Raw genomic sequence first — 22,508 nt, 5'->3', positions numbered from 1 at the left:
GAATGGCAGTAAAGGGGGCCCAACCTCGCAACAGAAACATGCTGACGTTCTCAGGGTGACTTCCACATGAATCACGGGTTCTGGGGTTGCCCACTTCCCCAGCTGAGGATCAAGGGGCTGAGGGACAACATTAGACTTAAATCACAGTCCATACCGCACACTCTACAAGATGGTCTGGAAACCCAGACTGGACACGTGTCAGGGAAGAAAAAAATGAACTTCATACTCTCTGAATATTACACGTGCAGGAATGCTTATTTCCTTAGAATTTTTTCTAATCGTTGACTGTGGCAAAATATACATAAAATTTGCCATCTTAACCATTTAGAAGAGAGAAGTTCAGGCAAAGTACATTAACACTGTTGTAATACGACCAATCTCCAGAACAGTTTTCATCTTGCAAAACTGAAACTCCAAACCTGTTAAAAAAAGTGCGCCATTTCTCCCTCCCGCAGCCAGGGCAACCACCCTCCCATGTTCTGTCCCTACAGATCTGACTAGTCTAGAGACTTCATCTAAGTGGAATCCGACAGTATTTGTCTTTTTGTGACTAGACTATTTCACTTACCAAAATGTCTTCAAGGCTCATTTATGTGGTATCATGCGTCAGTTTCTTTCTTTTTTAAGGCTGAATAACATTCAATTGTAAGTATATAAATTCCATTATAAGTAAGTAACATTCCATTTTGCTTATGCATTCATCTGTTGATACACACTCGGGCTGCTTCCACCTTTTGGCTATTGTGAAATATGCTGCTATGAACATGGGCATACAAATATCTCTTTGAGACTCTGCTTTCAAATCTTTTGGGTAAATACCCAGAAGTGGGATGGCTGACTCATACAGTAATTCTATTTTTAGTTTTTTTGAGAAAGCACCATAATGGTTTCCATAGTGGCTGTGCCATTTTACATTCCCACCAACCACATCCTTGTCAATACTTGTTAATGTCTTTTTCTCTGATGGTAGCCATCCTAATGATTATGACATGGTTCCTTAGTAATTTTTATATTTTCCAAATTTTCTATACTATCCCTGTATTATCTTATTAGAAGAAAATTCAGTGAAATACAATCATTAAAAGTGATCATACAAACATATATTTATTAATAAAGATCTTTACCTTAAAGTCTAATTGTTTTTAATATGCAGGTTATTTTAAGAGTTATATGAGGCTATGTATACTATCACCTATGTTTGGGGAAATACATATAAACACATTGATATAAATGTTTTATACAGATTTAGTGGAATGTGGAAAGGAATATAAAAGTAATAAACCAGAATGTTAACAGTGATTATCTCTGGATAGCAGTAATTTAAGTGATCTTCATATTTTTCCTATTTACTTTCTGCTCTTTCCCAACGAATGCTTTCTTTAACAAATAGTAACAATACAGGGGGTTAACCTTATAAGTAAGTGGGGAATCATCAGGGTACCTAAATTACTGTGGGGAGTCATTTTGCTTTGGCCATGAACTACCACTCAGCTGTCTAAAAACACTCAAGCCAAAAGAAATCAACTATAATCCTGTCACATAAATTCTACTTTTATTCCCTAAATTCTATGAGGGCTCCATCTGGCTAATATTATGACAGGTGCTAAAATCTGGAAGATACTGTTACTCGCCATCTATATCCTACAACCCCAGAATCAAGAAAGGAGAGACCTTCAAAACAGCTGTCCCCAAACACTTCTTTCTTGGTCCATCACTTTTGTTCTGGCTTTACTGTCTACCCATTCATGCTGGACCCTGGATTAGTCTTTGGAGAAATGGATTCACTACACATCAGCTTCCTTTTATTTTCTCTACTGTCACATGACCTCTCCAAGAAAGGACCAAGGGAAAAAATACAAGAGAATATAAATTAACCCTTTTCTTATCAATTTGTAAACAATTCTCAATTGCCTACTGAGATAGGGACAACCCCCTCAGTCCTCCATTCAAAGCTCTCCCTTATATCATCTCATTTTACCTCTCCACTGAGTTCCCAACTATACTCCAAAGAACACTAACGGTTCTGATAAGTGACATGTGGGTTTCTAGAAGGCTGAAGTGGGAGATAAGCAGTCAGGACCCTAGACTTCAACCAGAGCAGCCCTACTTTGACCTAACAATGGAAAATCGTCTAACTTATGATGCACAAAGAAGACAGAACCCTTACTCAGCCATTAAAAACTACATTTCAGAAGAACATTCACCGATTAAAGAAAATGTTCATGATGTTAAATGCTATATGCAGCATTGCTCAAATTCTTATGTATTCTCATACCTACAAATTCGAAACACATTCTAAGTATGTAACAAACCTAGGAATAAACATTTTCGAGAAGAAACACATCCCAGTGTAAATCATGGTTATGTAAGAATGAGAGATTTCTGGGTATCTTTTAAATTTTCTCCCTTCTATTAATAATCATTTATAAACATGTTTATTAATCTTTGCTTTTAAAAATTTTTTTCAAATAGTTCTTTAAAAAAAAAAAGGGGGAGGGATCCCCTTTCTTTAAAAAGATTGTTCCCAGAAGACTTTGCTCTGCATTTTTCCCTTTCTAAAGCACAAAAAGTGATTGATCAAACCTTACTCACCTTTGCCGGAGACTTCCCAGACTAACATCTGGTGGCAGCACACAGGGAGACAAACAAGATAGCTGCCTGTCCCAGAGGTTTCAACGATGAAATCAAAATCAAGGGGGTGGCAGGGAGAGCAAACAAGCAATATCCCTTCAGGCAAGATGCGTGTGCCACTGTCTCCCTGTTGATCTTTACTGCAATAATTCTCAAGTCACCTGCCTTAAAAAGTCCTTCACAGTTAATCTCAGCAAATTGTCAACAACTTGTAAAAGGCAAAAAACCAAGAAAATTTAAGCAAAGAGAAAGAACATGCATTTGTCAACACTAAAAGCTGGCAAGGAGTGCTTAGCTTTTCCCAAACATCAGCGATCTTCTTGTAGACAAGACGTTTCTACTAAATCTTTAATACCCACCAGGTGCTTTGCCTTGGCTCGTTCTTCTTCACTTGATATCCGCTCTCGAAGAATAGCTCTGGTTAACTGCTCATTAGCAAAAGCCCTCTCTCGTTCTAGTTCTTTGCCTTGCTTTAGTCTGAAAAGACAAAAAATTATTTTGTGGATTGTTATTTAATGAAATACTTAAATAATAAAAAGAGAAGTAGCCAAAATCACCTTGACCTATAATTTACTAAAAGCGGGTATATTTTCTAGTAAGTCCCCATGCAGTCTCTACCCAAGCATTTAAACTAGCGGAGTTCAAATCCAAGAATAGTTATTTGTAAGACTGTTAAACTAGTTTTGCAAAGTTCTTCTTATGTAAAATTGAAATGTGGCATCTAAAAATTCCATTCCTGGTGCCTCTGTCTGTCCTCTGGTGACACAAGCAGTAAGTCTAATTAACAAGTCATCTACAAGGCAAATATTTTGAAAGTAACCATCATCTTCCCTTCAAAATTGACCCATTCAACTGTTTGTTGAATACACACCAGCCCATGCATAAGACCCTGATGACACAGTGCTGCACAGGAAGGATGGGTCCCTGTCCTCGTGGATCTTACATTACAGCAAGGAACTAAGAACATAATTAAGATGTCTTCCCCCCCCCCCAGATGAATTACTCCCGTTTTCCAAGGATCCTCATACGCAAAAATGGCCAGACCTTTGAACAGCAGGGATCCTCACTTCTGGAATGACTCTAATTTGTCTCTTAGCCCCACACCAAATGTAACACTGTGGACATAGTCTAGAAAAACAAGACAGCGGAACTTCACCTCCCAAGATCTGTATACAATACTAATTCTATTAATGAGGCATCTGATAGCACTGGGTTTATCGGTAACCTCATCACACAATTACAACATATTAAGTTACAATCCACTTAAAGCCCCTCATTGTGCATGAAAAAGATAAATTACTTTGGCACCAATTTTCACCATAATGCCTGGCACATAAAGGCATTCTGTAATCACTGAATGAGAGTACATTTTAGTCTAATCTTATGGACAAAGATTTTCTGATTGCCTTTTCTTCTCTTGAGAGAATAAACCCCTCTATACCATCATATCCCCAAAGGTATAAGCGATGCTTTAAAAAGAAAAGGTAAAATCGTTATGTTGGTATAAGTGAAATTCCAAGTGAAATCTACTTTGTAAGTGGGAATGATGAGCATCAAACTGAATTCAATACTAGTCTATCAAATTTTAGTTTTAAAAAGATTTTTGAAAAGAACTAAATAAAAACTTGTTACTATTTTTAAGCTGCCACATCATCCAGATACTCTGAAATTCTCAGGTATCAATTACAATCAAATTTCGTTATCATCAATTATAATTAAAAATATAACCAGAGGGGTGCCTGGGTGGCTCAGTCCCTTGAGCATCTGACTCTCAGGTCATGATCTCATGGGTCCTGGGATCGAGTCCTGGGCTCCCCGGTCAGAGGGGGTCCGCTTAAAGACTCTCCCAATGTGCCCCACCCCGCATTCTCTCTCTCTCTCAAATAAATAAATAAAATCAGAAATTACCTTTAAAATATACTCCTAAAAACTGAACCTGATTTTATGTCTTGAATAAAGATGAAGAACAGAAATACATTAAAACCTATACTCTGAAATTCTCTAATGCAAAAAGTAACCTCTAGAAGCTTTTCCTTAAGCAGTAAGTACAATTACACTCACACAAACCAAATTTCTCCATTATTATTTCACAGTTCAGCAGCATCAATGCTATCAGTACAGTAACTCAGCGGACATGCATAATCATAAAAGAACACGGATAATCAGACGTCTCGTTTTGTGGAGAGCAGCAGTTCTAAAAGCATCCACAGACCTCAGTAGCAGCGGCATCCATGGGACCGTGTTAGAAATGCAAACACTCGGACACCACCCACATATACTGAATTAGAAACTGTGGGGGTAGTGCCCCACAAACTGCCTCTTAGTAAGTCCTCTAGGTGATTCTAATGCATACTGAAGTGAGAGCCACAGCCCTCAATTACCAAAATATATTTCGACCCACGTAAGTCCTGGAGATCTATAAAAGGAGAGTAACAACAAAAATGAAGTGGTTCACATAAGGATGATGTGCTGGTAACTGCTGAGGTTACTGTATCAGATTACAAAACAGTGCAGTTAAAGCACTGCACTAGCATATCACCTACCAGTAAAAAACCTAGGTTACAAGTCAGGTGGAAACTAAACTAAAATGATAAAAATTACTATCATTGCATAGATCACCTACTACACGTCAAGAACTGTGCTGAGGACTTTACATACATATGTAAACTGTTTTAAAAATAGCATTATTAATTCATTCACATAAAATGGATTCTATACAAGTAGATTTTCTCATATCTACCACATGTGGTATATCATAGTTTAAAATACTACTTAAATAATAATAACTATTTTTCTAATTTCGTTTACTTGCATAGGGTATCAATTTTAATTACAAAGAGAGTAAAAAGGAGCTCAACTTAAAAAGTTTTGGCAAGTTAATGAAAAAGAAGCAAAAACTTGGGCACAAAAGCCTTCAATGTTATAATAAAAGTAAAGATTATCAGTTTGTAATACCTGGTACAGATGCACAAACTTTGGAGTTGGGAGTCCTGGGTCCAAATCAAGGTTCTAGTACATACTAGCTGAGTCAATACTTGAGTTAACTTCCCTGGGTCTTGTTATTCTGAGTAAAATGAACCACTATAATACCTACCTTACCAGGTCCTATATACACAAAACACTTAGTCTGAAGCACTCACACTTAACACGGTTACATAATAGTAATAATAATAGTGCCCCTGTGAGGTCAGGAATACAGAAAAAGCAGTGGTTTTCTGGAAAGAAGAAGAAACTCTCCCCGTTCACCATGACTAGGTATGCTTTATCTTTTCCATCCTCCTTTTTTTCCAAATTTTCACTGATAAGAAGTTCTGCTTTGAAGACATGAACAAACATTTCTGCAAAGACATCCAAATGGCCAACAGACACATGAAAAAGTGCTCAATATCACTAGGCATCAGGGAAATACAAATCAAACCCACAGTGAGATACCACCTCACACCAGTCAGAAAAGCTAAAATTAACCAGTCGGGAAATGACAGATGTTGGCGAGGATGCAGAGAAAGGGGAACCCTCTTACATTGCTGGTGGGAATGCAAGCTGATGCAGCCACTCTGGAAAACAGGATGGAGGTTCCTCAAAAAGTTGAAAACAGAGCTACTCTACAACCCAGCAATTGCACTATTGGGTATTTACCCTAAAGACACAAATGTGGTAATCCAAAGGGACATGTGCATCCTAATGTTTATAGCAGCAATGTTCACAATAGCCAAACTATGGAAAGAGGCTAGATGATGTCCATCAACAGACGAACGGATGAAGAAGATATGGTCTATATATACAATGGAACATTATGCAGTCATCAAACAAAAAATGAAAGCTTGTCATCTGCAACACCATGAATGGAACTAGAAGGTATTATGCCAAGCGAAATAAGACAATCAGGGAAAGACAATTATTATCATACGATCTCACTGATATGTGGAATTTGAGAAACAAGACATGGGATCACAGGGGAAGGGAGGGAAATACGAAACAAGATGAAACCACAGAGGGAGACAAACCACAAGAGATTCTTAATCTCAGGAAACAAACTGAGGGTTTCTGGAGGGGAGGGGAGTGGGAGGGATGGGGTACCTGAGTACTATTACTATCATTTGGGGAGGCTATGTGCTATGGTGAGTGCTGTGAATTGTGTAGGACTGATGAATCACAGACCTGTACCCCTGTATACATTATAGGTTAATAAAAAAGGGAAGATCTGCTTTATTTTTATTATCTTCAAGGGCTTCCAAACTTAAAAACTGACAATGACTTGCAGCCCTATCCCTTCATATGCTGCCTCTCTTCTTTCCCACTTGTCTAAACACACACACACACACCCTTACATATATATGTCTGTGTCTGTATATATAATGTCATAGGTAATAAATTCTTATTACCTATCAGTAACTTTACTGTGCAATCTAATAAACCTGTTTTTTCAGCTTTAAAATATGATGGTTGAACTATATAATCTTAAAGTCCCTTGCAGGTAAAAGTTTTACAAACATGAAACATTAAATACATTATTCTCCATCCCATAAAAACTCTTGAGAAGTTGGTAGCAGAAGATAAATGAAACAAAGGAATACTACCTCCAAATTTGATCATTTCCACTCAGTGGGCACTTATATTTCTCATCTCATCCTTAGAGTTTCCCACTACTTAATAAAAACTATGAACTGGGTAAGAATAAATGGGATTCACAAATTCATTCAATATATATTACTGGGTGAAAGACTTATTCTGATTACTGAGAACAAAATGGTGAGCACAAGAGACAGTTCCTACCCTCAGGAAGTTTAAACCCTGATGCATTTTTTTTTTTTTTTTAAGTGAGGTTGCTCTGAAACTATATGGATGGGACCAATATCTGAACTGAAATCTGAGGATATTAACTGAGCAACCTGGAGAAGGAGAACATGTTTTAGGGGAGACATCAGTCGGGTCCTGAGGTACTGAGAAAGGCTTCTCTTTAGAGCTCAGTGTGTCCCGGCTGTTTCAGACACCAAAGGCTGAGAGACCCAGAGTCACTGAGGGAACACTGTTAACACACACATACACACACAAACACACACACAATTATCAATAAAAAATTAATGAAAGGCTTGGAAGAGTTTCTGAAGTTTAAAAGTAAAAAGCTAAAAACTTTAAAGCTAAAAACCTTACAATTACAGAAAAAAATTTTAGGGAAAAAAGTCTAGAAAAGTTTAGAAGTTCTGCTTCCTTTCATATGATTTTGGAGGGCAGAGTTTCAGATAGATGTATCACTAAATGAAGTTTCCTTTTTACTTCAGAAGTAAAAGCAACAGAGGAAAAATTTCTAAACTGTTGTATTCCTAATTTCCCCATATCTCTCCTCCATGAGATTCACTTACAGCAATACATTTCTTCTAATTAGTTTCCTCTTTCACTGATTCATGTAGATCACTTTCCAAATGTATTGCAACACACACACACACACACACACACACACACACACACTGACTGTATGTTCAGAAGCTCCCAAGTCTTTTCAGAGCTTCTTCTCCGGGGCCCATGGTTTGATTGTTCCATCGAGCTATTCTGCTCAACGGCCATCTATGAAAGGTTGATGGCTGTGCGATCATCTCATTTTTCTCTCTGAGCCAAGTGAGATGACCCCGCTTTCTGGGCCTGAGTGCTACTGGCCCAATGGTGGAGCCACACATCAGAGCCGGGTTGTTCTGGAAACACTCCACAAGGCAAGCCAGTGAAGTGCTCATTGACAAGAGAAGGCAGCAGTTTACTGCTTTGAAGGTCCCTGTTAGGTGAAAAGGAGGCATGAGATAAAACGGGTCTTTGATTATTAACCCGGGTTGCCAAAGCTTCAAGAATTATCTCGAAATAAAACTAAACAAACCAAGCATCCTAGAGAATACATTCCCTTTATTTATTGGCATTCCCCCACTTATTATTTCAGATCTCCTGGTCTAATATTATTCTACATTAAGCCCCTGATTTAAGTTTCATTTAAATCTCCTTCTTTTAAATACCTATCTCTCCTCATTTAAATTCTCTAGAGTTTTAAGCAAAGAAGTAGGAGTTTAGTGTAAACTTTTCTTATTTGCATTAAGTAATTGGATAGCTTGCCTAAGCTTAATGAAACAAATACCAGGCAGCTCTGCCCTTATACCTCAAGCCCTAGCAACGTAGCTGTTTTTCTCGGTATATTCTCAGTCAGGTGAGAGATTTAAGATACACCGGCAAAATGAATTTCTAAAAACCAGCCAAATCTCTTATAATGAATTATTACAACATGTCCTTTTAAATGGAAAGAAAAAGAGAAACCCTCATATACATTCAGCTTTCACAGATATCTAAAATCTGGTCCTACATGTTTCCGTTTCTATATAAAAACCAGCCAATATTATTTGATTCCAAATAACTTAAAGATTTCAAGAAAGTGGGAAGGGCATTTTAAAGATAGCGTTAGCTATGCATTTTTTTAATGTAATCAACCTCATTATCCTCCAGGAAGGAGGCATTTCTATCCTCCTTCTGTCACAAGAAAAAGACTGAAATGTGCAAAAGCACATGGGAGACATAAAATGACCTGATCTGATTTCCAAAGCTGTGCTTCTTAAACCTCCTAAGGAGTCAACCCCTCGACAGGAATTCGATCCCACTGCATTACTCACCTCTGTGGTCACAGAAGGACGGTTTGTAGATCTGATATTATTCATAATTATTTTTTAAAAGCTCATTTTTTATTTGACTCCACTATAACAAATCAGAGTTTGCCAAACTCAAAACTATTACCGGCCCTTTCCCAAAAGTGGCTTGGCTTTCAGGGGCCCTAACTGTTTCTCTGAACCTGGACACTGCTCACGTGACCATACACAAACACTCAGATTTATCTTCATATAGGCTGACACACAAGTAATTCTATACAATTCTAGCTTAGAAAATTACTTTATAATTTAATGTATAAGGCCATTATATTACTGAGGAAAGATGACAAGAACCTCAGATAATGGGGGAGAATAAACTGGAAATGAAGATTGTTAGAGATACAGTGATTTGATGAAATGATTTATCTACAACTGAACTGTGACCATTTTACAGAGACAGTATCTGCAAAGTATTGCAATGCACTTGACTCGGAAGACTATTTCAAACACTGGAAGAGAAAAATGAGCGACTACAACCTCAAAGGTCATTTCCAGTGCTAATGATGAATTTTATTTTAATGCATCATACTTTGTCAGAACATGCTGAACCAGCATTCAAAATACTGTTTACTGTTCATTTTTTAAACAGAAAAGCTGAGCTGGGTAATTCAACAAACTAATTATTAGACTATTAAGAATAATGATGGAACAAGTATACAATTTTTTAATAGTAAGACTTTATAAAAATAAAAGAATATAGGAAGCTTAATACTTCTCCACTCAAATTATTTCAAATATTGGAAGCAATGTTTGTGCATTGAGGTTCCAAAATACACACACACAGAGGAATATACATTAATACAGCCATGTTACAGTCATATATAATAGCTACGTGTCTGTAAGTAACATTTATATGTATCTATATGTAATATCTTGATATACAACAGATAAAGAGTTAGTATTTAATAATGCTGACATTTGGGCCAGGCATAGGTCTAGGCACTTGTCAGGTGTAACTCACAACCCTATGGAACTGATTACTATATTCTGAATTAGGAAGTGGAGACAAAGAGAAGTTATGTAAAACCAAAGCATTTGTAAGTTAAATAGCGCCTGGCTTTGGCAGGCATTCAATAAATATTTTTGAAAGAAGGAATACAGAGCATGAGTATAGTTTAATATTATAGAACATAGGTATTCTTTATATAATTGTAATTTTGCAATAAAGGGCACTGTCTTAGAAAGCTGAAGGACTGCAATCTAGCAAAGCATTTAATAAACCAGTATTACTTAACCAGCATTACGACCTGGCTTTGAATATAACTAAGAGGACATTTATTTTGGTCATCTATGTTTCCTGGATGGCTCAGCGGGTTAAAGCCTCTGCCTTCAGCTCAGGTCATGGTCCCAGGGTCCTGGGATCGAGCCCTGCATCGGGCTCTCTGCTCAGCGGGGACCTGCTTCCTCCTCTCTCTCTGCCTGCCTCTCTGCCTGCTTGTGATCTCTGTCAAATAAATAAATAAAATCTTTAAAAAAAAATAAATATCATTTAAAAGGTCATTCAGAATTTAACAATCAAGATTTCCTTCCTTTGCACAAACATATTTTTTAAAGTGATTTTAGCTTACATTCAAAGGTAGTCATCGTCCGGACATTTTCCTGCAAAGCTTCAAAATGATGCTGGAGGGAAAACTCAGCCTATAACAGAAAGCCCACAACTTCTATTGGGGATTACCCAGAGCCATAATCCTAACCCGCCCCAAACCCCAACCTCAGATGACTGCCTCCCATCCCATATCACATATTATTTTGTAGATAGAGTTCCTTTTTCAATTCTCATTTAGGGAAAAAGATCTACCTGTCCAACTTTTCTAATACCATTTTCTTACTGAATACATTCTCTATGAGTGAAAAGTATATTTATATTTGAAAAGAATTCTGATTTTTTTTTTAAGAATTCTGATTTTATTCTCAAATTAATGTCACCATATCCATGGCTCGTGCACCTCCTTGTCCCTTGGAAATTCACAATTAAACTCCACAGGAGGAACTTACAGGACAACCTGAAGCACCTTTGCCTTCCCTCTCCTAGAAGGACCTACAATCACTTCTTTATCTGGCTTAAGCTGACTATTCAGAGGCATCTTAAACCAAAATAATCAACTTTTTATTTTATACATCAGTTGTTACAATATTCAAAATACGACTGGACAATGGTCAGAGTGGAGATACAGAGACACCATTAAATTGTGGATATCAGTAGGGCTTGAAAACCCAACTGTTTCATAGAAGGAAGAGGAGGAAACAACCCTGCAAGTATCTATACCTTTGTTCCTTGACTAGAAAGTATCTACAGCCCAGCCTGTAACATTCCTTTTGAGGTTGCTGGGCGGGTGTATGTACTGAGATGCCGGAGGAAGATAACCACAGGGTCAGCTGGAGGAGAAAGGGTCTAGGGCACTCATGTAGGCATCGCCGGAGCAAATCCCCGTCATCAGCCCCCGTGGGACACAACTTGGACAGGGACCAGTGACAATGTGAGCCGGCATCCTCCTGTAGACGGAAAACTATGACCTCCCTGGGTCAGTGACCTAAGATACAGGGGAGGCTCTCGTAAAGAAGACTCAGCTATGAAGAAATGACAGCACTCTCACTATTTTTAAGTATACGAAACACGCATCAAGTCTTTTACAATGACTTGCTTCTTCTTCATAAAAGACACAACTCACCAGGATACACTTTTTTTTTTTTTTTTTAAGATTTTATTTATTTATCTGACAGAGAGGCAGGCAGAGAAAGAGGGGGAAGCAGGTTCCCCAGCAAGCAGAGAGCCCAATGCGGGGCTCGATCCCAGGACCCTGAGACCATGACCCGAGCGGAAGACGGAGGTTTAACCCACTGAGCCACCCAGGCGCCCAAGATACACTTTTTGAAATTATGTCCTTGTCAAGTTGGTAAGTTTGGGGAAACTTCTGACCAGAGACAGAGAGAGAGAGAGAGAGAGAGAGATTACCGTTCTCCATTCTAAGACTTGCAGAGGAAAAAGAATCAATACCTGTTTTCTATTTCAAAGAACTTTCAAGCTTCAACCAAACTGCAACCTCTCACCCTCCACCGGCATTATGCCTCTGGAATGTACAGACACACACCTCACAAACTCAATCCATCTCTTTTATGGGAGACGCTTTAATGTTAGAGCTTAGTGGATTCCTCTATCAAGCCCAGAGTAAACATTTTTAAGGAAAGAATGATGACACAAAGTTCTTTATTTTTCTGTTTTAAATCAACTAGCCTTCGAATTTCTGGTTTTGACTCATATACTGAGCTGTTAATTTGATTGACACATAAAGGTTAATGACTCTTGTTTTCGTAAGCTGGGCTTGTTATCATATAATCCTGTTTCTTTATTCTCGTTAGTCCTTAGAACCCTGAATCGTACCTTTCCTCCTATTTTGTTTGTACACTTTTGCCAACCCATTAATTTTTAATTCACTTATTAAGGTTCAAAAAGATTACTTTTAAGTGTACGCCATATACTACACAGCTCCTGAGGGGGTGGGTGTGTCTGCATGTTAACACAACCTGGCAGCCCTGATCTTTAAAGGGGCAATGTGGCCAGCCACAATTATTAAGAGTACAATAACTAATACACTTACCTTTATTTCCTCCGTTTTATATTATGTTTACGATTAATTTTACTTTATCTTTTTTCCCCTTCCTTCCTTTACTATATATTCTCTTCCCCTCTCAAAAAGCCCTAGTGTATTTTTCTATGCAATTAGTGGTCATTCCTTTCCCCTCACAGATACATCATCTCCCTGCTATTGTTTAAAAACACAATTCCTACTATTTTCTCAACCACTACCCTCTGCCAACTCAGTAAGAAGAAATCATTTGAATACACTGACTTTTCCCCAAAATCCAACTCCTTATCTAAGAGTTCAGTGCTATTGAATTCCTACAATTCTTGAGCTCTCTCTTCAAGGCTTTCTCACCAATTTCAAGGAGCCATATGAACAGTACCTTTATTAGACGTCCCTGTGTACCATTCGGGCATACAATGCAAAGACTGCTCCTCGTGGGTGCTTCCTCTCCTCTCCACCTTTCCCTGTACTGAGACCTGCTGTAATGAATTTGTTATTTGGTTAGAATTCTCTTAAGTATTTTCCTAAGATGGTCTACTACATCAGATACTTGTCTCGGACTCTCAGCTTCACACCCCTCTCCTAACCTCAGCTTTTGTGATGTGAGAGCCATCTAAGCCACACTTCTGCTCTGCAGCTGGGTCCCTCTTTCACTCTGCCGAAAGAGGGTGCCAGCAGGAGACTGCAAGGCTGGGGAGAGAAAAAAGGCACTCTCCTGTTTGCTGTCTACTTCTTTCAGCATCACTCGGGCCTCACTATTTAATCCAGTTCGCCCACACTTGCAAAGATCAACCTAACTGCATCCCACGCTGGAGACTTCAGCCCTACCAGGATGCTCCTCAAAACCAAAGTCCCCCACACACTGGCCTCTCCTCCAAGCTCAGAGACAAACAGCAGTGCCACCAGCCAGGAGGCACCTCGTCCCCTGAGGCTGAGCAGCAGTTCACAGAACTCCTCCTGCAGGTTCAGTGTTTTATTCAACTGCGGCTGCTTCCCGCCAGGGCTACCTCTGGGACACCTGCAAGCTGTGCTGTCCAACACAGTCAACAGGAGCCACAGAAATGGGACCACTGCAAACTGAGATGTGCTGTTGGAATAAAGGACACACTTGTGTCCTTTTTTAATACTTAGTAGAAAACAAGAATGTGGTGTCACTAATAAATTCAATGCTAAAATGATGGTATTTTGGATATACTGGGGGAAATAACATATCTTAGAATTCTTTTCACCTATTTCTTTGTACGTTTTTGACCTACTAGACCGATTTTATTAATAGAAATGTAATGTGAGCCATCGATGTAAACAGCACTGCCTTAGGGCTCTTCTGTGTTGTGGGCTTCCTTCCTCCTGCCTTTTCAGCCCTTACATACTTCATTAACAATTCTTATATTAAATTCTCTCTGTAGAAGCAACTGATGAGTTTTGGCTCCTCGATGGATGCTGGCTGCTAACCAAAATAATATTTCAAGAATAATAAACTCTCAATATCCTCACATGCCCATAGGTCCTTTTTTCACCTGACAGGCAAATGAGAGCTCAATACAGAATTCAGGAGTTTCAGCCTTGTTTTTCTCAGGAATCCTGACAGTCTTCCCACCTTCCAGCCTACAGGCTGGCAGAACCACACTGATCCCATCTCCTTGATAAATGAGTGGTTCCTTCTGCCAGGCAGCTTATAGGATCTTCTCTTTATCCCTAGAGTTGAAAACTGTTAGGGTCCATGAGTCGGTGCGCGTCTGCTCTCATCAACCCTCTGAAACAGCGAGGCCCTGCCCTGTGCAGACTCCAGTCTATCTTCAGCTCAGGGAAATGGTTTATTCCATTCACTGTTTCTCTATCTCTTCTGTTTATCTCCATCTACGATTTAATCTTTCATCAATTATAACGTGATGGTGTTACCTTCCCCATCGTTCAGTATCTACAAAACCAAGATGCACCTTCAAATCGACGTATCTTATAATCAAGTAGCAACAGCTGCCAATGCCACAAACATCAAAAGCACCAGTGAAACACTCCAACAATTCTTGCTGGAAGCACCTTTGTGGAGTGCTCCTCTCATCTGTCTTTCTGCCTGGCTGCAGCGCCCAGCAAGTACCTTCTTTTCATCTGCCCACTTCCCAGGGCGTAGGCCCAGATGCTAGGCTGTGTTTAGCAATGGTACCTGTTCCACGGTGGGGGACCAGGCAGTCTCCGCCCTTGGGACCAGGTGGCAGATCACCAGCTGAGTTTTCAGGCACCACCCCCTCACCACAACCCCCACCCCCACCCCCACCCCAGTCAAAGGAACCAGGACAAAGTCTCTCATTCCCATCTCTCTCCCAGACCAGCTGACGGGCATTCACACAGATGGGGACGCACTCTGGTGATCCTTGCTCTGCCCAACTAGCCCACTGGCTCCCACCGGTCCATCACACACTCCTCTAACCAGCAGCAGCTGGGAATGAGGCTGAAATTGAGACAAAAGGATGATGGACATGCTTTAGACGCTTTTAAGCCTCCAACTCCCTAATATCGTCTCCCCTTTTGACATTACTCTTCTATTTTTTATTCTTTTTTAACGCTAATGGGTTTGTTAAAGCATTTTAGGGCAAAATTTAACTGATTAAAACACTGGATGAGGAATGTCTGGGTGGCTCAGTTGGTTATGCCGCTGCCTTCAGAACTGGTCATGAATCCAGGGTCCTGGGATCGAGCCCCACATAGGGCTCCTTGTTCAGCGGGGAGCCTGCTTCTCTCTCTGCCTCTGCCTGCCACTCTGCCTACTTGTGCGTTCTCTCTCTGACAAATAAATAAATAAAATCTTAAAAACACAAACAAACAGGGGTGCCTGGGTGGCTCAGTGGGTTGAAGCCTCTGCCTTCGGCTCAAGTCATATCTCAGGGTCCTGGGATTGAGCCCCGCATCGGCATGGAGGGGAGCCTGCTTCCTCCTCTCTCTCTGCCTGCCTCTCTGCCTGCTTGTGATCTCTCTCTAATAAATAAACAAAATCTTTAAAAAACAAACAAACAAACAAAAAGCTCCGGATGAAACAGTCCAGGGTACTGTAAATTAATTCTTATAGAAATAATCTCCCTATATCGCCTTTTCGCTATAAGCAGCATTTTCCTAAAAAGAAACCTCAGGGTATAACACATCTCCCTTGTACTATAAACACTACGAAGGTTTCATACATATAACATATAATATGTAATATATGCATGAAAACTATTAACAACTACACAATCAGATAAGAGCAATTTCACGTAAGGACAGAACAGCATGGCCCAGTTCTGCAGCTCATAATAATCAAGCATAATTGAAGGACAGGTCTTAGGGCATCAAGGAATAGACAGAATGCCTATATCGCAGAGTGCTGCTTTGATTAAATGTTGCACAGTAGTAAATTCAAGATTAAATTCCCTGGCAAGCACCTATTCTATAATCCTGGTGAAATGTGCAGCCAGTTGCCGCAAAGGTCAGCCTGAGAGAAGAGTGACGTCCTCTTTGGAGAGCTGAAGAGCCTAATGAAGTTGTAGGTGAAACGAAAAGACAACCCCCCCCAACCCTCCACCAAAGGAGTAGATGCTGCAAGACCAATTCTGTTCTCAGAAAACTAATGGAAATCCACTACAACAAAAAGACGCATGGTCTCTTAAGAACCAAATTTTACAAAAACGAAATCTTGCCATTTGCAAAGACATGGATGGAAGTAGAGGGTATTATGCTACTCGAACTAAGTCAATCAGAGAAAGACAATTATATGATCTCTCTGATACGAGGAATTTGGAAGGCAGGGTGGGGGATTATGGAGGGTAGGGAGAGAAAAAAACAAAACAAGTCGGGATCAGGAGGGAGACAAACCATAAGAGACTTTTAATCTCAGGAAACAAACTGAGGGTTGCTGGGGGGTAGAGGTGGGGAAGGGATAGGGTGGCTGGGTTATGGACAATGGGCAGGGTACATGCCATGGTGAGTGCAATGAATTGTGTAAGACTGAAACAAATAATACACTATGTGTTAATTTAAAAAAATCAAAGTTTACATTATTGAGCACGGTCACAACTGTTATTATTAGCTAGTTAAACACAACCCTTAGAAAAGAATATCCATCACATGTGCATAAAGATGGCCCTGTATTTTTCATCTCGACTGCTCTATAACCTCAAAAGAAATACCAAGAGCTGAAGAGGCCTTGTCCCTTAGACCAAGCTCATCCTTCTGTTACAAGTTACCTTGGTCTGCCCAGCGAGTACAACAGACAACATCAGCACCCACCAGGCCATCCCCACAGTGCCTTCTCCCTAGGTAACAGCAACCAGTTTGCATGGCTCTCTGACACTACTCATCCGTTAAAAATTCACTCCTGGGCAGAGGTTTTATTTCTAGCATTCCCTATGAAATCTTGCTAAAGAAAAAACAAATTCTAATAAAAACACATTGATCTAAAAGCCACACTAAGCAGTACACTGGATTTCATTTAATTTTCACCTTTAAACAGAACATGAGAGAGCAGAAAAGACTATCACAAGAGCCAAAAATGTGAAATTCTGTAGGACTTCACCTACTCTCATTCTAGGGTTCATGTTCATTTCCTTCGCTTGATAGTCTCCATCTCTGATTCTAAAGTAAAAAAATCAGACGTACTTTAAGAAATAAAAATTATTACCATTCAGAATTCACATCAAAGATAACAATGAAAGAAACAAATGGAGCCACCAGAAATGAAAATGCATTGACAAATACTTTTTTTCCCCCCAAATTCGATCTGTGGCCCCTAGTTTAGGAACAAGGACTCAACCTGCAGGAGCCGGAGCAGGACACCCAGGCCTTGCTGGTAAGGAGTCAACCAGAACACAACTCCAACTCACTCCAACAAAAGGCATTCAGACCCATGTGGTCCTTTTACTCTCTGGTCCATTTCATTTATTATTGTGAGTTCTGAAGATTTTCACATACAACTTCTGCCATTTAAATGGAAAAATGTGCATAATATTCAACTAATAATATTATAATAGGTACCATTTAGGGAGTACCTCCTTGTGCCAGGTATTTTAACGGGTGCTTTATGTACATTATTTTATTTAATCCTCACAAAAATCCCACAGAGTAGTAGTTATTCACCTTTCAGAGCTAAAGAAACTGAAGCGGAGAGAAGTTAAATACACTGTTCAAATCACGTTAAGAAAGGACGTGGTAAGATTTCTATTCTAGCTTTCTGACTTTAAAAACCATGTGCTCATTACTATACTACATGATTTTGCCTATGCGAAATCAAAATGCTTAAACCCCCCCCAAGTAAAATGTTCAGTGTTCCGATTCAATTATATTAACATACACATCTAGTCTTTCTTCCCTCCCAAACAAAGCCCTCCATCTTTTGTCATTTTGGCCATAATGCAACTGTGAAAGCAAACACGGGCGGCAATGTTACATGGCAACAAGTGGCTAACAGAGGATCCAGAATGTGCCTCCACTCCTCCCCCTACTCATGGACACCCGAGGTTCAGAAATCCTGCTACAGCACTTTTCCAAAGGTATCATCTGTATATAAAATGACATTAAGTGAAGAAGCATAAACTAAAGAGTACAGCCACATTGAGTACGACTACAAAATACTACGGATGTGGGGTCTTTCTCTCAGAGTCAGAGTTACCAAGACTGCAGAGGTAATACATTAACATTTCAGTTAACATAAACAGCCATGCGGTCCCCTTCATTGATCTGCAACATAATTCTAAGTGAGAAAAGGAACTACAGTGTTGCAATGAGAAGGGAGTGTGAGCATCAGGCTCTTGAGCCAGACCATTTACTCCTGGGCTGCCTATCCAGAAGAAAAACACTGTGGGTGGTAAGCAAAGCAAGGGGAAGGAACTACAAGATTAACTACAGTTAAAAACATCCTGGGCACACTGCCTACCTGTTATATACAAATGCTTAATAACGGAAAAACTTCAAAATGATTAGGTAAACCACATCTACTTACACAAATAAAACTATTTCCACAATGTTAACAACCATTTCTAAATTCCAGCTATATTATTGGCCTGAGGAACTAAGGCTTTTTAATTATGCAATATTAGTCACTGACATAGTGCTCCAATCCCACGCAGCACGAACCATGTTAGCTAAACTAACAAAATGAATAATTTAACTCTCAGCCAGCAGGAATTCACTATGCCACCTTCATTATTTACTTCACAATACCCATTTCTGTTCTTTTTGAAATAACAGCTGTAGGTGTTCAAGATGAGCCCATGGGCTACTTACAAGGTTTCTGATCCACTATCACAGGAAAATTAATTCATACCCCGTTCAAAAATATTTAAGTAATCAAGGATGTTTTAAAATCAACCTACACTCTCTTACTGAGCTCCCTCATTAAATTCTAACCCATTAAATGTCAATAACCCTAACGTATAATATAATCAGTGTAATCATACTTCAGATAAAGCTCATAAAATGTGGTATTGCCACCGCACAAAAAACAATGTATCTCATCAACTGTGTATTTTCAAACCTTTTACTACTTGGCTTTTCCTTATTGCACCAGGAAAAGGATTTCATTTCTTTTTCTTTCTTTCTTTCTTTTCCTTTTTTTTTTTTTTTAAGGAGGAACAATTTTAGACACAAAATGCCTCTATCATTTTCCTTCATGGAAGAATTTTATGGCTTCTCACTGTAACTAACAGGGTTGTGAAAAGCAGCAAGAAACCAGATGCATTCACAGCAATCCAGAACAAATTTGGTCACAGAGACCAAGGCTTGAACTCGATCACTCTCTTACACTTGCCAAGTATCAGAAGTGTCCCAGTTACCCCACAGTTCACAGGAAGCCCATCTAGCTTCGATTCTACAGTGATGATAGCCTTCACGGAGATTTGAAAAATGGTCCCTGAATTAGATACTTCAGTTTTATAAGCAGCTAGAACTGTACTAACTCATATTCAAGTCCTAGTTAGAATAATTTTAAAGATAAATAAATACTGTCAAGGAAGAAAAATTTCAGGGAGAACTATAAATTTCATTAAGATATATAGCAGATGTTACGTGGAAGATGAATATTCATTCCATCTGGCTTCCACTGCCATCCATTTTATCTTTACAGTGATTTCCAAATATCCCAACTCAAAATGCTTACATTGTACAAAAATGTAAGTGCAACACGTTTGTGGTGCAAACAGTTTGTCATTTTTTTTGCTTAGTTCAACATGACTAAGTTTGTTAATATATTTTGACAGACTTGCATAACATCCTAAAATGTTTTGAACAATGCAGTTTAGGCCGCAATGCAATATTAATGAGTGAATAATGTTCTTGAATATAAGGTTTAATATTTAATGACTCCGAGTGCTGCCTGGATTTGATGCAGAAGAAAAATGTGGTTTGGAATCACTGCATTTATCAGGGGACCTGAGAAAAAGGACTACGGACTCCAGGCAAACCTTTAACCTAAACTTTGAGCTGGGGTCTCAGGTGTGAAATTGATGCTTCACCAACTGAATTTCTAGCGCTTATCAGTATTCACAACATCACACCGTTTATCAAGTGTCATTCATCAGAATTTTTAAATTACTAGGAGCTCACAAGTCTGTGCCAAGAGGTCGAAAAAGGAGGGTTATCATAAAGGGAACAGTGGGCAGGCCACATTCAAATACATTTAAGAATCAAACCTGCCAATTGCATCAACATATCAATTTGATTATTCCTCTTTTTAAAAATGTGTGAAACTATAAAGTATTAACTTCAGATCAAGTAACTTACCTGCTTATCTTCTGTAAAGGCTAAGTGCCTAATCTTAAGGATCACACAGTGAAGTTAGTTCAGTGTGTCAATCTAATGCACACATTACTGGCCTTGACTTACTTGGAAACAATCCTATGTCTTAAAACTAAGCATATGAAGAGCAACAAGAACGAGATTTATTGAAAGCAGTGAAGTGATACCCCAAACCACAGAACTGTGAAGAAAGGGAAGCAAAGTACTAACTGGAATGTTAATATTATCGTGCTTTTAAAATGAAACACTGGACGCCTGGGTGGCTCGATCGTTAAGCGTCTTCCTTCGGCTCAGGTGATGATCCCAGGATCCTGGGATCGAGCCCCACATCGGGATCCCTGCTCAGCGCACTTCCCCTGCTTATGCTCCCTCTCTCGCTGCGTCTCTATCAAATAAATAAATAAAATCTTTTAAAATTAATTAATTAATTGATTGATTAGAAGGAACTTTATAAAATAAAATAAAGCACTATTCAAAGGATGAAAAGAAGGCCCAGTTTCCAATATTTATCTGCATTCACAGTTCACAAGAGCCATGTCAGTAATCACTAAAACATTAGAATCAGAACATCTGAATTTAAACCTCTACTCTGCCATACTGAATTTATCAGCAAAACCTCACTGAGTTGGTGTTTTTTCTTATAAGAAGTTGGAAATAACCTTATGTCAAATGATTGTTGTAGAATCAAATTAAATGACAATGTTAAGCACTAGGTCATACTCAAAGCATTACACCAATGTGAGTAAACACAGAAAAATCTATGAAACATTTCCTGAGCAATTACAATGAACCAGAAAGGGCCTGCAAGAAACCTTTCCTGGTTTATCACTGTGGTTGTTAGAAGAGAAAGAGCAGACAACAGCAATTTCTATGCTGCTTCATTTACCTTCTAGAAAAAAAAAGGGAGAAAATAAACAAAAATATAACAAGAATGGAGAGAAAAAGAGACGAAAAGCACAAAATGGCAGAAATAATTCTAAATATATAAGGATCATAATAGGTGTAATTTGGACTGAACTTGCTAGTTAAGTCACATATTGATGATAGACTGGATTATAAAAATCCACCTACATACTGTTTGTAGGAGATACAGCAAAATTATTAAAATACAGGAAGACTGAAAATAAAAAGACGGAAAAATGTAATTAGTGAACTCTTACCAAAAGCTGGTGCAGCTATATTGACAAAATAAACTTTAAGTGTCATTACAGATAAAGATGACTACACGATGATAACAAGATTCAAAAGGAACAGATATAATATTCAACCTATAATAACATAGCTTCAAACTTTATAAAGCAAAAACTGTCAGACAAAACTGACAAATCCGCTATCATAGATTTAACACAGCTCTTAACAAAAACTAGCAGATGACACAGTATAAAAGAAAGAAAACATAGTAAGACTATAGATTTGAACACCATTTTTATCTAATGTACATGTACAGAACCCTATTCCCAACAGTTAGAGAATGCATATTCTTTCCAAGTGTACAATGAACAGTTTCATATATTAACCATAAAAAAGCAGCAGAATGAACATATATATGGCTGAAATGTTTTCTAACATCTATATTTCCACTGATGTCATTTTTTGATAGTTTACAAAGTATCTTCTCAATTTGGAAAAAGGAAAAATTATCAAGTGATGATACTCTACTATTCAACTTGATATACCATGTTTTAACCATTAAAGTACATACTGAGCATGTATTATGTGCTTAGAATACTGTACCCCCAAAAAAAGAACAGTGTACAAAACATACTAAAAAATCAGTGACTCTAACATCAACAATGATGTCATTCCTTTGTTATATCATAACGTTTATATAATGCTATTAAGTTAATTCTATTCTGTTTTTACC

General features: G+C 38.7%; 1 protein-coding gene across 4 annotated transcripts in view; it reads right to left on the bottom strand.

Annotated features, from left to right (window-relative positions):
- Positions 1-22,508, bottom strand: part of CHCHD3 (coiled-coil-helix-coiled-coil-helix domain containing 3) — a 276,050-nt gene that overhangs the window by 172,878 nt on the left and 80,664 nt on the right. For all 4 annotated transcript variants that reach the window (XM_082693989.1, XM_082693987.1, XM_082693988.1 and 1 more), the window contains exon 4: positions 2,991-3,108. In XM_082693989.1, coding sequence (XP_082550115.1) covers positions 2,991-3,108 — 118 coding nt within the window. The remainder of the gene's footprint in view (positions 1-2,990; positions 3,109-22,508) is intronic.

The sequence above is a fragment of the Mustela nivalis genome (assembly GCF_964662115.1).
Source record: "Mustela nivalis genome assembly, chromosome: 12".
NCBI lineage: Eukaryota > Metazoa > Chordata > Mammalia > Carnivora > Mustelidae > Mustela > Mustela nivalis.
The sequence above is the reverse complement of the archived record's forward strand: the minus strand, read 5'-3'. Positions and strand labels throughout refer to the sequence as shown.